This window comes from Toxorhynchites rutilus, chromosome 3 (genome assembly GCF_029784135.1).
Source record: "Toxorhynchites rutilus septentrionalis strain SRP chromosome 3, ASM2978413v1, whole genome shotgun sequence".
NCBI lineage: Eukaryota > Metazoa > Arthropoda > Insecta > Diptera > Culicidae > Toxorhynchites > Toxorhynchites rutilus.
Window position 1 is genome coordinate 29,205,575 of NC_073746.1, and position 13,963 is coordinate 29,219,537.

At 40.4% G+C, this 13,963-nt stretch overlaps 1 protein-coding gene across 4 annotated transcripts in view; it reads left to right on the top strand.

Annotated features, from left to right (window-relative positions):
- Positions 1–13,963, top strand: part of LOC129775505 (potassium voltage-gated channel protein Shaw-like) — a 410,947-nt gene that overhangs the window by 289,939 nt on the left and 107,045 nt on the right. For all 4 annotated transcript variants that reach the window (XR_008742971.1, XM_055780317.1, XM_055780319.1 and 1 more), the window contains one exon: positions 7,374–8,580. Coding sequence is in view for 3 of the 4 variants with exons in the window: in XM_055780317.1 (XP_055636292.1) it covers positions 8,372–8,580 (209 nt within the window). In the remaining variant the exon portion in view is untranslated. The remainder of the gene's footprint in view (positions 1–7,373; positions 8,581–13,963) is intronic.

The following is a 13,963-nucleotide window of genomic DNA, read 5'->3' on the forward strand; positions in this document are numbered from 1 at the left end:
TGTGTTTAGGTTTTCATTTTACCCCCTATATATTCCGGTTAGACGTAGTCCCATGTCAATACATGGTGGGACAGTTATGAATAGAATATCAACATGGGACAATTGAACTTGAGGTTGTTTTTTTTAAAAGTTGGGAATAAACTATATGTTTTTTTTTGTGTTTTTCCGTAAGATTATGCATAAAAACAACGTTTTATGAAGAAAAGTGAAAATCGTCAAAAAGTAACATGGGACAACTATGCGTAGAACGGCAGTATAGGTCGGACTCGATTATATACAAACTTCATTATATGTGATTCGATCATTTACAATTTTGGACTCGATTATACCCAGTTTGGAAAATATTTTTATTATATTTCAAATATGGCTTATTTCAAGAAGAAATGTAACCTTTCAACGTTAAGGTGAAGTTTAAGTGGCTTTAACATGTACATTGGGGTAAAAATCGTGATTTTTGAATATTTTGCTTAAATTTTCACCAGGAATTGTTTATATCGATATTGCAACTAAATTTAAAAAGATAGAAGTTGGGCGTCAAAGCACAAATTGTAGAGCTATTAAAGAACTTTAATTTAATTGATAGAAACAATCTGGTTTAATAGAATTTTTAAGTATAAAGTTGATAATAACACATTAAAAATGATTAACTTTCATTGTTCCACTACCATATCCTATACTAAAATTTCTCATATTTCAAATGAAAGCATTAGAATCGTCTTCCGTAGCGTACTTTTTAATGTAGAGCCAGTTCTAGGCAACAGAGTCCGGAACAAAAAAAAAAGTTCTATAACTCTGTCATTGTTGAAATTCGAACATAAGCGCAAGAGGATTTTTTTCATAAAATATGATCGTCTATCACCTCCTGAGAGAATCTGGAATATTTAATTTTTTCCATGTGCGAAAGGTGACGTTAAGGGGTAAATCGAAAATCAATTTTCTCTTTTATTATCAAAAAACCAAAAATACGTGCAAGAACAAAAACAAATAAAATAAATTTTTTGACTCGATAATATACAAGATCGATTATATACAGTGAAAATAAATCAAAAACTGTATATAATCGAGTCCGCGTTGTATACGTCTGCATCAGTTTTTTGAAAATAATATTCATTTAATTTATTTTTATGGAATTTCAATATTCCTCTTCAAATTTATATAGAGGTTCTAGCTAATAACAAGTATAGTGTTGGCATTCAGCTCGCGCAGTCCGAAGACATCGGTCGCAAATTTGTTCGCGTCTATTATAAAGTGGAGATTATACCGTTATCAGTTCGTGGCTGGTGAAGTTATTTCGCCCTAACGGGGTTCTCTTTATTGCGCGAGTGAGGAGAGCAGCAATCACTACCAGCGTGAGGAAGAAGTCCTCCACGGCGGACGCGGTGCGTGTGCCGTATCATCGCTGTGTGTGCTTTAGCATCGTCATCGATTCCATCATCGTGTTGTGGTGCGATATACCGTTGCATCTGTGCCGAGCGATTGCCACGCGGTTCGATTGAGACACCGCTTCATTTCATTCGCATTGGTGTGCGATTTAGGTATAATATATATTAGGTTTAGAAATACAAAAAAAATAAAAATAATATTATTTTATATCTGCCGTAATGGCAGAAGGTCATGTTGACATGGAGATTGAAACTACTGTTTCCTCCTCACTAGCTACAACGGGGGCTGGGAAGTCGCTTAAACGCGTTCCCCCCTCAGAAGATGTCTCTTCAGAGAAAGAGGTAATCTACCTTAACAAGCCCCCCTCAAGAAAATTGGCAAACTTTTCCTCTTCGCCCCCTCAATCTCCCGCTCCCGCTTCCGCTCTACTACCGAACTTGCCTCCCAGCCCTACTGATACCGCTCCCGTTCAACAATCGACCTCGTCCTCCCCCTCAGTTGTTTCCTCTCCTCGTGGCAAGGTCTATCCAGACGATGCACTTGGAGCTGGTCCATGGGTTGTTTTTTTCCGGCCTAAACCAAAAGGAAAGGCAATTAATGTCATTCAGGTTTCGAAAGATCTGGCAAGATTATATTCCTCCGTGGTCGAAATCTCTAAGGTTAGACCGAACAAACTGCGTGTTGTCGTGAGTGATCGGAAACACGCGAATGCAATTGTGATCGACGAGAGATTCTCCCTAGAGTATCGCGTCTACGTGCCCTCCCATGACGTAAAAATCTCGGGGGTGGTAACTGAAACTGGTCTGACGTGCGAAATGATAATAGAAGGAGTTGGTAAATTTAAAAGACTCCCGTTGGTGGGTGTTAAAATTTTGGACAGCCGCCAACTAGGAAAAGTATCCCAAGAAGAGGGAAAAACTAAATTCACGCCGTCAGACTCGTTTCGAGTAACTTTTGCTGGTTCCGCTCTACCTGACTACGTCATGGTGGGCAAATTGAGATTGCCTGTGCGACTCTTCGTGCCAAAGCCCATGACTTGCCAAAAATGCAAGTCAGTTGGTCACACTTCAGATTATTGTGCCAACAAGGAGCGCTGTGCCACTTGCGGAGAGCAACATGAGGGGAAATCCTGCAGTGCGACTGAGCATAAATGTCCATATTGCGGGGGATCCCCACACGAGCTCTCAGTTTGTGAAACTTACAAGAGTCGCTGGGAGAAACAGAAGCGCTCTTTGAAGGAACGCTCGAAACGCACTTTTGCGGATATTTTAAAGGGCGCTTCGCCACTGGCCCAACAACAACAACCAATCAACACACAAAATGTCTTCGCCACGTTGCCCGTTGACGAAATAGAAGCGGACACAGCTAACGGGGGCACACCGTTCATTTTCCAAGGGAATCCCCGGCGCAAAAATGTGACCACTCCCAAAGTTCAAGGACAAGCCCCTCCGGTGATACCCCCTGTTAGCATGCCTAAAAAATCGAGTGCAGCGGACAAGCAAAATCAGGTTCCTCCTGGTTTCCGTGGGAATAATTCACCTTCGAATGGCCCAGCACTCGAGGGGACATCAAAAACCCCAACTGTCCCTGTTTTTCCGTCCAGTTCAACTTCCCAATCGGGATTTATAAAGTTGTCTGACCTTTTGGACCAAATCTTCAAGTGTTTTAATGTTTCCGACTCCATCAGAACCATTGTCATTTCAATGCTTCCAGTATTAAAGACAATTTTGCAACAATTGATGCAAACATGGCCCCTCCTTGCAATGATTATCTCTCTTGATGTCTAATTTAAATAGAGAGGTCGGAGATATCACTGTTTTACAGTGGAATTGTCGTAGTCTTATCCCTAAATTGGATACATTCAAATTTTTAATTCATAAGTTCAATTGTGATGTTTTTGCTCTGTCTGAAACTTGGCTTTCTTCGCGAGATGATCTCTCTTTCCACAATTTTAATATCATACGCTTGGACCGTGATGACAGATACGGAGGGGTGCTATTGGGTATCAATAAGTGCCACTCATTTTTTCGAATTGACCTTCCACCTATTGGAGGGATCGAAGCTGTTGCTTGTCATGCAAACATCAGAGGCAAAGAATTCTGTATTGGCCTCCGAGAGCTGCGGTTAGCCGCAATCAACTTGTTGACATGTGCTCACTCCTTCCTGAGCCACGATTGATCTTGGGAGACTTCAACTCTCACGGAACTGCCTGGGAGGAACAGTACGACGACAATCGTTCATTGTTGATATATGACCTTTGTAACAGCTTCAATATGACCGTTTTGAACACTGGGGAAACAACACGTGTACCTAAACCTCCTGCTAACCCAAGTGCTCTTGACCTCTCGCTTTGCTCGAATTCACTATCGTTAGATTGCAAGTGGAATGTAATCCAGGACCCCAACGGCAGTGACCACTTGCCAATCAAAATTTCCATCACCATTGGTTCGAATTCTTCTGAATCTATAAACATGGCATATGACCTCACAAGACACATTGACTGGAAAAAATATGCGGACGCAATTGCTCTAGCCATCAATTCCAGAGATGGTTTGCCTCCATTGGAGGAGTATAACTTCCTTTCTCGTTTGATATATGACAGCGCGGTTCGCGCTCAAACGAAACCCATCCCAGGCTCCACTTTTCGTCAAAGGCCTCCCAATCCATGGTGGGATAGCCAATGTTCCAAGCTTTATCAGGATAAATCGAACGCATTTAAAGCTTTTCGGAAACGTGGAACCATTGAGAATTTTCAAACGTATTTGCACCTTGAAAATCAGTTCAAAAATTTGATCAAAGGGAAAAAACGTGCTTATTGGCGAAATTTCGTGGGAGGTTTGTCACGAGAAACGTCAATGAAAAAATTATGGAAAGTGACTCGAAACATGAGAAATCGCTCTTCAACGAATGAAAGCGAAGAATATTCACATCGATGGATTTTTAATTTTGCACGGAAGGTTTGTCCCGATTCCGCTCCCGTGCAGAAAATTGTTCGAGATATACCACAAGATAGGTGCGATCTTGATTCCGAGTTTTCGATGGTAGAATTCTCTCTTGTCTCCTTTCTTGTAACAATTCTGCCCCAGGATCGGATCGAATTAAGTTCAACTTGCTGAAAAACCTCCCTGATGTTGCGAAATATCGCTTGTTGAATTTATTCAATCGGTTCCTGGAGCATAATATTGTTCCAGATGATTGGAGACAAGTGCAAATTAAAGCTATTCAAAAACCCGGAAAACCCGCGTTCGACTTCAATTCGTACCGCCCAATAGCAATGCTGTCTTGTATACGGAAATTGTTGGAGAAAATGATCTTGTTTCGCCTTGATCGATGGGTTGAAACGAATGGCCTACTCTCAGATACACAATATGGGTTCCGCAGGGGCAAGGGGACGAATGATTGTCTTGCGTTGCTTTCTTCAGAAATTCAAATGGCTTACGCCGAAAAAAAACAAATGGCTTCAGTATTCTTGGACATAAAGGGGGCCTTTGATTCTGTTTCAATAGAGGTTTTGTCAGACAAATTACACTCTCGGGGTCTGCCGCCTCTGTTGAATAATATGTTATATAACTTGCTTTGTGAGAAACAGTTGAATTTTTCTCACGGGGATTCGACAGTAAATCGGGTCTCCTTCATGGGCCTCCCCCAGGGCTAAGCATAGACCAGCAAAACCAAAGCTTCAACTTTTGGGTAAACCGATCACTCATGCTATGTCATTCAAGTATCTTGGTGTCTGGTTCGACTCCAAATGTATTTGGGGGGCCCATATTAGGTATCTGAGTAAAAAATGCCAACAAAGAATAAACTTTCTCCGTACAATTACCGGCACCTGGTGGGGAGCCCATCCCGAAGATCTTATTATGTTGTATCGAACAACTATTCTCTCAGTGATGGAGTATGGCAGTTTCTGTTTTCAATCAGCTGCCAAAACACATCTCATTAAACTCGAGCGAATTCAGTATCTTTGTCTCCGTATTGCGTTGGGATGTATGCCCTCAACGCATACCATGAGTCTCGAGGTTTTGGCAGGCGTACTCCCACTAAAAGATCGCTTCAATTTATTATCTCTTCGGTTCCTCATCCGGTGTAAGGTTATGAACCCATTGGTGATCGGAAATTTTGAGCAGCTTATCGAGCTAAATTTTCATTCAGGATTCATGAGCTCATATCATGAATTCATCTCCATGCAGGTTGATCCTTCTTCGTATACTCCCAACCGTGTTTGTTTTCCTGACTACATCAATTCCTCTGTACATTTTGATCTGTTCATGAAGGAGAAAATCCATGGAATTCCAGATTATCATCGATCGGGGATCATTCCTACGATCTTCAATGCAAAGTATGGGCGTGTCAATTGTGATAATATGTACTTTACTGATGGGTCCTCTATGAATGAGTCCACAGGATTTGGAGTGTTCAACGAAATTTTTAGCACCTCCCACAGTCTTCAGAATCCTTGCTCTGTGTATATTGCTGAATTGGCAGCAATACATTGGGCGCTGGACAGCGTCGCCTCACGACCTGTTGAACACTATTACATTGTAACGGATAGTCTTAGCTCTGTCGAAGCTATCCGTTCAGTGAGGCCGGAAAAGCACTCGCCGTACTTCCTTGAGAGAATACGAGAAATTTGGAGTGCTTTATCCAGACGCTGTTATGTCATTACCTTTGTCTGGGTCCCTTCACATTGCTCAATTCCGGGTAACGAGAGGGCTGACTCATTGGCAAAGGTAGGTGCAATTGAAGGCGATATTTATCAGCGTCAAATCGCTTTCAATGAATTTTATTCTTTAGTCCGTAAAAATACCATCGCTAACTGGCAACGTAAGTGGAACGAAGATGAATTGGGTCGGTGGCTTCACTCGATTATCCCTAAGGTTAGCCTCAAACCATGGTTCAAAAGTCTGGACTTAGGTCGGGACTTTATTCGCACCTTCTCTCGACTCATGTCCAATCACTGTTCGTTAGACGCGCTACTCTTTCGTTTTAATCTTGCCGATGGCAATATCTGTGCTTGTGGCCAAGGTTACCACGACATCGAACACGTTGTTTGGTCGTGCGAGGAGTATCTTGTTGCCAGATCAAATTTAGAAAACTCTCTTCGGGCTAGAGGAAGGCAGCCCAATGTGCCGGTGAGAGATGTGTTAGCTGGTTTAGACCTTGATTACATGTCCCAAATATATGTCTTCCTAAAAGCTATCAATCTTCGTGTGTGATTGTCCTTATATCCTTATATTCTCCTTTTCCTTTCCCTTCGCGAGAAATCAAATCCCTTCTTACTAACAATAGAATAAGGTGAAATGTAAATACATGTTAGATATAAGATAGGCTTAAGAATTGAGTATGATGAATGTGAGTGCGAATGTGAGTGTGAACATTGTCAACATATCCTTATATCCCATCCTTTTCCTGAAACAAAATGTCACCCTTCTAAACTCGAGCAAGCCGCGAGTAATCGGTTCTCTACTTCATTAACATTAGAATTAATAAAAAATGTTTATATATACTTGTAACTATACAAATAGGAGTTTGGCTCCTTTAAACTTATGTAACTGAGCCTGTAAAAATAAACGATTTAATAAAAAAAAAAAAGTATAGTGTTGTTCTTTTTGTCGATGAAATCCAGTCCTGCATAACTAGAAAAGGTAAAAAAAAGTACACCCATCACAAAGATACGTCTAAACATCTTATGAAAATCAAAATTCATACAAATTCTAAACATTCGGGAATATCTTCAGAAGAAAAATACATAAGAATGAACACATCTTATACACGTATTTGGTGTGTGCACGTCACACATTCTACCAGACGCAGCCATTCATTCTTACAAAGCTGAATGATTTGATATCTGATCTGAATACATTTGCCTATCGTTGACTTCCGGCACTTTATTTCCACGCCCCCCAACAGCGACTCGGCCCATTTCATCTCGAATAATCTGCATAACGAGCAAAAATCTGACCCATTTCCATATTTCTGCCATATTTCAGATCATGCTTCCGATTCGAGGCCGCAGTCGTACAAGGATAAGCAATACGGGCAGAAACCGCAAAGTTCCTCGACTTCATCGCTCCCAGAATGTTAATCAGGCCGGCAGGGAAAGATGTTGTTGTTATTCCTGCCCCGTTCGTGTCGGCGCCCCATCATCCGTCAGCCCCTGTGCCCAGGAGACGTGAGCTCGTGGTCCATAATTGCGAAGTGTGACCCTGCAGCAGTAGCAGTAGTAGCTGAAATAGCAGCGGTAGATGGCTCAGTGCGGATGCTACGCCATGAAATGCGGTGATGTCCGTCCCAACCGTGACAGGAGGACAGAACAAATCAATCACACCACAGCAGCATCAGCCACAGCTCCAGCAGAAGCTCTCAAGTGAATTCAATTTCCCAAAAAGGCGAAAGACAAGCAAAAGAATCTCGGTCGGCGTCAGCGGAGGCCTCGAAGCAACGAAAACCAATCCGACCTCCCAGGATGATTAATCACTTGGCGGCGCCGAGATCTGGTTGACGGTGAATAACTCTGATTCTCTGCGCTTCCACTCGCGGAAGGCGGGAAAGAAGGTTAGGAGATCCTGGGGTTCGGGTTAACCGTGTGAAACGAAAGACGTAAAAAGTGTGTCATAAAAATCTAATCAACAAAAGCTCTCTCGAGAGAGAGGGTCAGCTAAACGAAAAGATCACGTTCAACAGTCGGTATAATTCGAAGACGACAAATAACACTTCCCCCACTCCAAACAGCGCCGCCAAATACGTGTTCAAATTCGGAACGCTGCTGGCGAATAGCCGTCACCATTTCATTTCGAAACTGTATGCCGCTGAAGCGAAATCACGAAAGGACACTCGGAAGCGACGCTTGTGAGGCACCATAACAAACAAGGGCGGGAACCCAGTTGTCATTCACATAAACCTCACACAATCACACAAACAAGAACGACACATCCAGCTGTAAGGCAACCAGAGCGGAAGAAGCCTAACGTTTTTTCCCTCGCAGGAAATGAATCTTATGAACATGGACTCGGAGAACCGAGTGGTTCTCAACGTTGGCGGCATCCGTCACGAAACGTACAAGGCAACACTGAAGAAAATCCCCGCGACGCGACTGTCCCGGCTAACGGAAGCCCTCGGAAATTACGACCCGGTGCTGAACGAGTACTTTTTCGACAGGCACCCGGGGGTATTTGCACAGGTGCTCAACTACTACCGGTAAGTGGTTTCCACATAGAAAATTTGGACGCTTCTCTCCTCCACGTGTAATAATTTTACCGTAAAACCTCCTCCAAATGTGTGTGTTTTTTTAATTACAATCAAACTGCACGAAAACTACTTCTGATTCCGAAAGGGAGAAAATTGAATCGTTTGTGTTCACTGAATTTAATGATTTTAAATGGCCGGAAGGCTCTTCATTGCTGGTAGTGCACTCTCCGCACGAGTGGCATGTGCCCATTTGGAAATCAAGTGGGAAAGAACTGGTGCTGCTGAACACGGTCCCTTCGCAAATGGCGAACCGGATGTGTTGGTGGAGCCTTGCCTGCTGTGTGAAGTGTCTAACAGTAATGGGTTCGGATAGACACATGTGAATACGTGTGGTCTGGTGGAAATTAATGAAGACAATACGGGAGTAAACCAGCGAGCAGTGCCTGCGAAATGTTTGGGCCTTGGACATTGTACACAGCGGTCTCGATTCGTTGCCAACGTTATCACTAGTTTGACGAGTTTGACGAAGCAGGTCATTCATAAGCTTCACAACATTCTTGAGGTTCGTTTTGTTCGTATGAAATTTTGATACAAATACGAGGTTAAAACAATATAATAGTTTAAAAATGTAAACTGTTACAAAACTGATGAAATTTTGCATTGAAACTACTATAATTGACAACATATTTTTTTCTTTCCTCTGTCAATCCTAAAAGTAAGAAACATAACGTGAATTGAACAAAGTGAAATATAATCATAAAGAACAAAATAAGATAGATTACTCTCATCGTAATTGACACACCAATACTCGCGGGAAAAATCGTTATTTGTGTATTCCGGACTGTGCCCGTCTCTATGATATTGCTATTGTGTCTATTTAGGCGTTATAGGTATTTATTTAAAGAAAAAGATATAATTGAGTGAAAAAAATCCAGAAAATATTTTTTTCTTTAACTTCATTCAGTTTTAATAGTCATTTTATTCAGCCACCTCATTGATGCTCGGTCTGTCAGATCTATACGCGAGTATAGGAAGGTTAAATAACAAAATCCACTCTAAAAAAAATTAAAAGAAGAAAGTGTGACATCAATATCATTGAGTGTGCTCCACAAAAATAAAACAAAGAGTATTTTTACGATCCATTATATCATTATTTGTTCATCTATCTTTTAGCAATAGAATAAAAATTGAACGAAGAAAAAATATTCATGACTAGAATAGTTACATGCTGATAAAGTGAGGAGGTTCGAAAAAAAGTTGTGCCGTGGCATACACGATTCCAGTCCTTCTGGTTATGTGAAATAAAAAAAAATCGAACAGATTCTTAAGCAGTAAAGATGCCGCTATCGCATGAACCTCGGACGAGTCAAAAACATCTTTTTTGACAAAATGACGGCCGTTTGAAAAACAAAATGCGATTGAAAACGTTTTTTCTTGCGTTTCTCGATTTTTCTAAAATAGTAAAATTTGAAAACTATTTTTTTTAGAGGTTCATGCGATAGAGAGATGCATACTGATTGCATTCATATAAATTCGACATTAATCGGTTTAGTAGAACTTGAGATATCGTGTACACCAGTTTGAAAAAACTAATTTCGAGAAAAAAACGCGTTTGAAGTTCATTGTTGTGTCCGTACCAGGTTAGGTACCGCATCTCTAAAATGGCTATAACTCGGTAAATAATAGAATTTTCGATAAGTCCTTTCTAGGGTAAATTCTTGAATGCCTAAACTATAGAAATATGGAGGAAAAAATGTTTGATTTATTTTTTTTTTCAAATTCCTAGGCTAGAACACTCCCATAACTTATTTATAAACAGTTCCAATATAGTAATGCTTTTGAATCCAGACGCTTTTTAATCCGGACACCTTGCATTACATTCAATATCACACCACAACCATTACTAATAAATCGCATTACTTCAACATGCGAAAAATGAGTTGTTATATATACGAATCGTTCAAATCCCAGCTTACTTGCTTCACATGGCTCTTTGATGTTGTTTTCATCAACACCTCCCGCAAAGGGCCATTTCTGCTAGTTTTTTTTATTGAAAACAGTTGTGAAATTTCCGTTTGAGAATAATCCGCATCTTCAACCAAACGATGCTTTACTGTAATGCAGTTTTCGTAAAAATGATTCACTTATTTCCCAAAACTCATTTTTCTCTTTTTTTTTCTTTTTGATAGTTCAACATGCAAAGGATCGTCTGAGTCACTGTTCGGTTTTGCCCCAGTGGAATATGTTGGTCGATCGCCAATCGTATCGATGCTAGAATGAAAATCGCAAATGACATTTATCACCGAAAAAGCGAGAAACCTTAGTTGCAAGCGGTGCAAGCGAGAAACCTTAGTTAATATTTTTCTTCTGCTTTGCTTATGCGCGTCAAAACAGGCTCTGCACTGAGCATCTATTGTGCGTACTCTGAAACAAATGATTTTGCCCATCCAATCGGTACGGTCACAGAGCGGATACTGACGGTTCACCGCAGCAAAAGTAGAGGAACTGGTACAAATTCGGTACCCCATTTTGTTTTTTGGACTTAGCTCTTGGCCAATGCTCGGAATTTCTTCATATTACGTCAGCTTATGAAGGGATCTATTGCGAGCATTTCCCCGCAAACCGATTTCGAAAATCTTGATTTGGCTCGGAGCTTTGAGCATAAAAGTGAAACAACTCAAATTCGAGTACCCGAGATGCCTGGGTATAAATTTGACACCCCATTTTTTATTTTTTTCAAATTAAAAGAATCGTCCTGAGATCACTGAAAAATGTATTTTTTGCCATTTTCATACAAAATAGAAGTGAAGTACACTATCTTACGTAAATTAACTCAAATTTGACGAAAAAGCATGCAATTCTACAAAACAAAGAGGAACAAAAAACCGGTTTTTTCAAGAAAAAGTGAACAAATTTCATCTCGATTTATTTCTAACTAAAAAAGTAAAATGAATCAATTCCCGAATCGGGCGAAATTCTATTTTGCTGCATGGGCATGCAATACTTAGCATAGTGTATCATCAACACTATGTTTACATTGGGGTGCCAAATTACCCGCATACCGAATTTTCACTTGGGAATGAAATCTATGAAATTTGTGATTAAACTCTCGATACACTTACTCGAATTCGTTGAAGAACATCAGTTCCTTGATCCAAATCAGCTTTAATATTTGAAATTGGCTCACTATTTGATTTTTAATGATTTTTCAAAAGACGCACTTGAAAATTTTTCGAGATTTCTAAAACAACAAAACTTGTTTTTTTTAAATAGAAACACAGATATTTTGGGTTTTTGGCATCTGAAGTTTGTTACTACATTACTAGAACACTTTTTTTATTCACCACCAGAGTGCGCTCAATACCGCCGGAGATCCGGGTGGGTACCAAATTACCCACGGGGTACCGAATTTGTACCAGTTTATTCGCTGCTTCTTATTTTTTTCTGGCTACGTAGGATGATGCACGATCTAATTGGTATTGGAATATCGAAGTTGTAGCCAGTAGTTGTGATAATGTTTATTCGTTTATTTTTATTATCGCTAGTCTTGAAAAAGGCCTATTGGGAAAACTGAAACTAGCTCTCGGTTTGGAGCCATTTGGAAAACCTCGAGAATTGCTGCCACCTGATCGCTAGCTGGGTGACCGATGAGTTGTTAATGAGATTTGCTTTAAAAAAAATTCTAAAGGCGAATACGTTCTAAATAATGTTTCCACAAGCTTTTCAAGATTACGTTGAAAAACTTAGACCAAGTACCAAAGCTTCAAGGGAATGAATGTGTTTAACACGTTGATCCCTGCGTCGCACAATGGGCCCTCAGAAAATCTAGGTGGCATTAAAAAGAAAAATGAATGGAAATGCCTTGAAATTTGGTGTACGGGGGTTTTCGAAGGTGCTGAATCTATTTCTGAGTCATTTTGGTTATGGACCCCAAAGCAAGGGCTGGGGGAGGGGGTAAAATTTAAAATCTTCGGAAAAACACATGCGAGGTGTCTAAATATATGTTTTCAAACTTCCTGAACACGTTTTCAATATTAATTTTACCCAAAACCCAAAAGGGGGGGGGGAGGCAGTTGGAGGCGATAAAATTTAAAAAAATCGAAAAACACGTTTGGAGTATCAAAATATTTATGGCATTTTTTCGCAAAGTGGTCAGAAGTGGTCAGAAGTCATGAAGGAAAAGTGTAGAGAGGACCCTAAGGAAGACATTTTGTTATAAAAAAAACTTTGGGGGTATTTGGCGAATTTTTTGTAGGTCTACTTTTGTATAAATTCAATGTAGAAAATATAATTACTCTTAAACACTCATTTCACAGCTTCAAAAATGTTAAAACTAAAAACGGAATTGAAATTCGAAATCAGCATAAAATTCTCTATCCAGAACACCATCACATTATTTTTTAACGAATTTTGTAGCACTTGTGCAAAATTTGAAAAACATGCGTGTTATCGCTACACTGGTTCACTGCATCAAACAATACGTTGCCACGTCGTTATCGCAACGAAAATCGTCACGGACACTGTTGCCATGTGTGATACTAAATGCCTTGAAGGTTATAGAACAAAACTAGACCATTCATTCGGTCAGGCATTGTTGTTCATTTTTCTATTTAATGCCACCTAGAATTTCTGAGGGATCACTGTGCGTCGGTCCCTGGGGAATGACTCTGAATATTCCTTCTTTTTTGCGCCGGTTTCATCGGCCCAACAGTGATTTTTTTTCGGAGAGTGTCAGCACTGGAAACGATAGCAACAAAGTTTGGAAATGATTTTCATGAATGTTTATTATCCCTACGGATTCGTCGTGGACCAGATGGGAAGTTCATTATCGGTCCCCTACATCTGTCGGAAAATTTTCAACTGTCATGTTTGGTTGGAATATGTTTGTTTGAAATATGTGTTTTAATTTTTTTGAACCCCCTCCCCCATTCCAGAGGAGCGATGGGGTATCATACCATCATAGAGAACTTTCTCGTATACAAAAACCCTCACATCCCAAATTTAGTTTCGTTTGCGTGCTTGATTCTCGAGTAATGCAGTCCCCTACAACCTCCATATATCGAAATCGGTTCCATTTGCTTGATTAGTTCTTGAGTTATGCAGAAACTTATGCTTTATCTGTATGGCAGCCCCCCCTTAGAAAGGGGGGAGGAGTGTCTACTCACCATAGAAACGTTTCTTGCACCCTAAAACCTTCACCTGCCAAATTTGTCTTCACTTGCTTGACAGTTATCAAGTTATGCGAGTTATTTGTGTTTCATTTGTATGGCAGCCCCCCCTTCGAGAGCGGGGAGGAGTATCTGCTCAACATAGAAACGTTTCTTGCCCCCTAAAACCTTCACATGCCAAATTTGGCTCCATTTTCTTGATTAGTTCTCGAGTTATGCAGAAA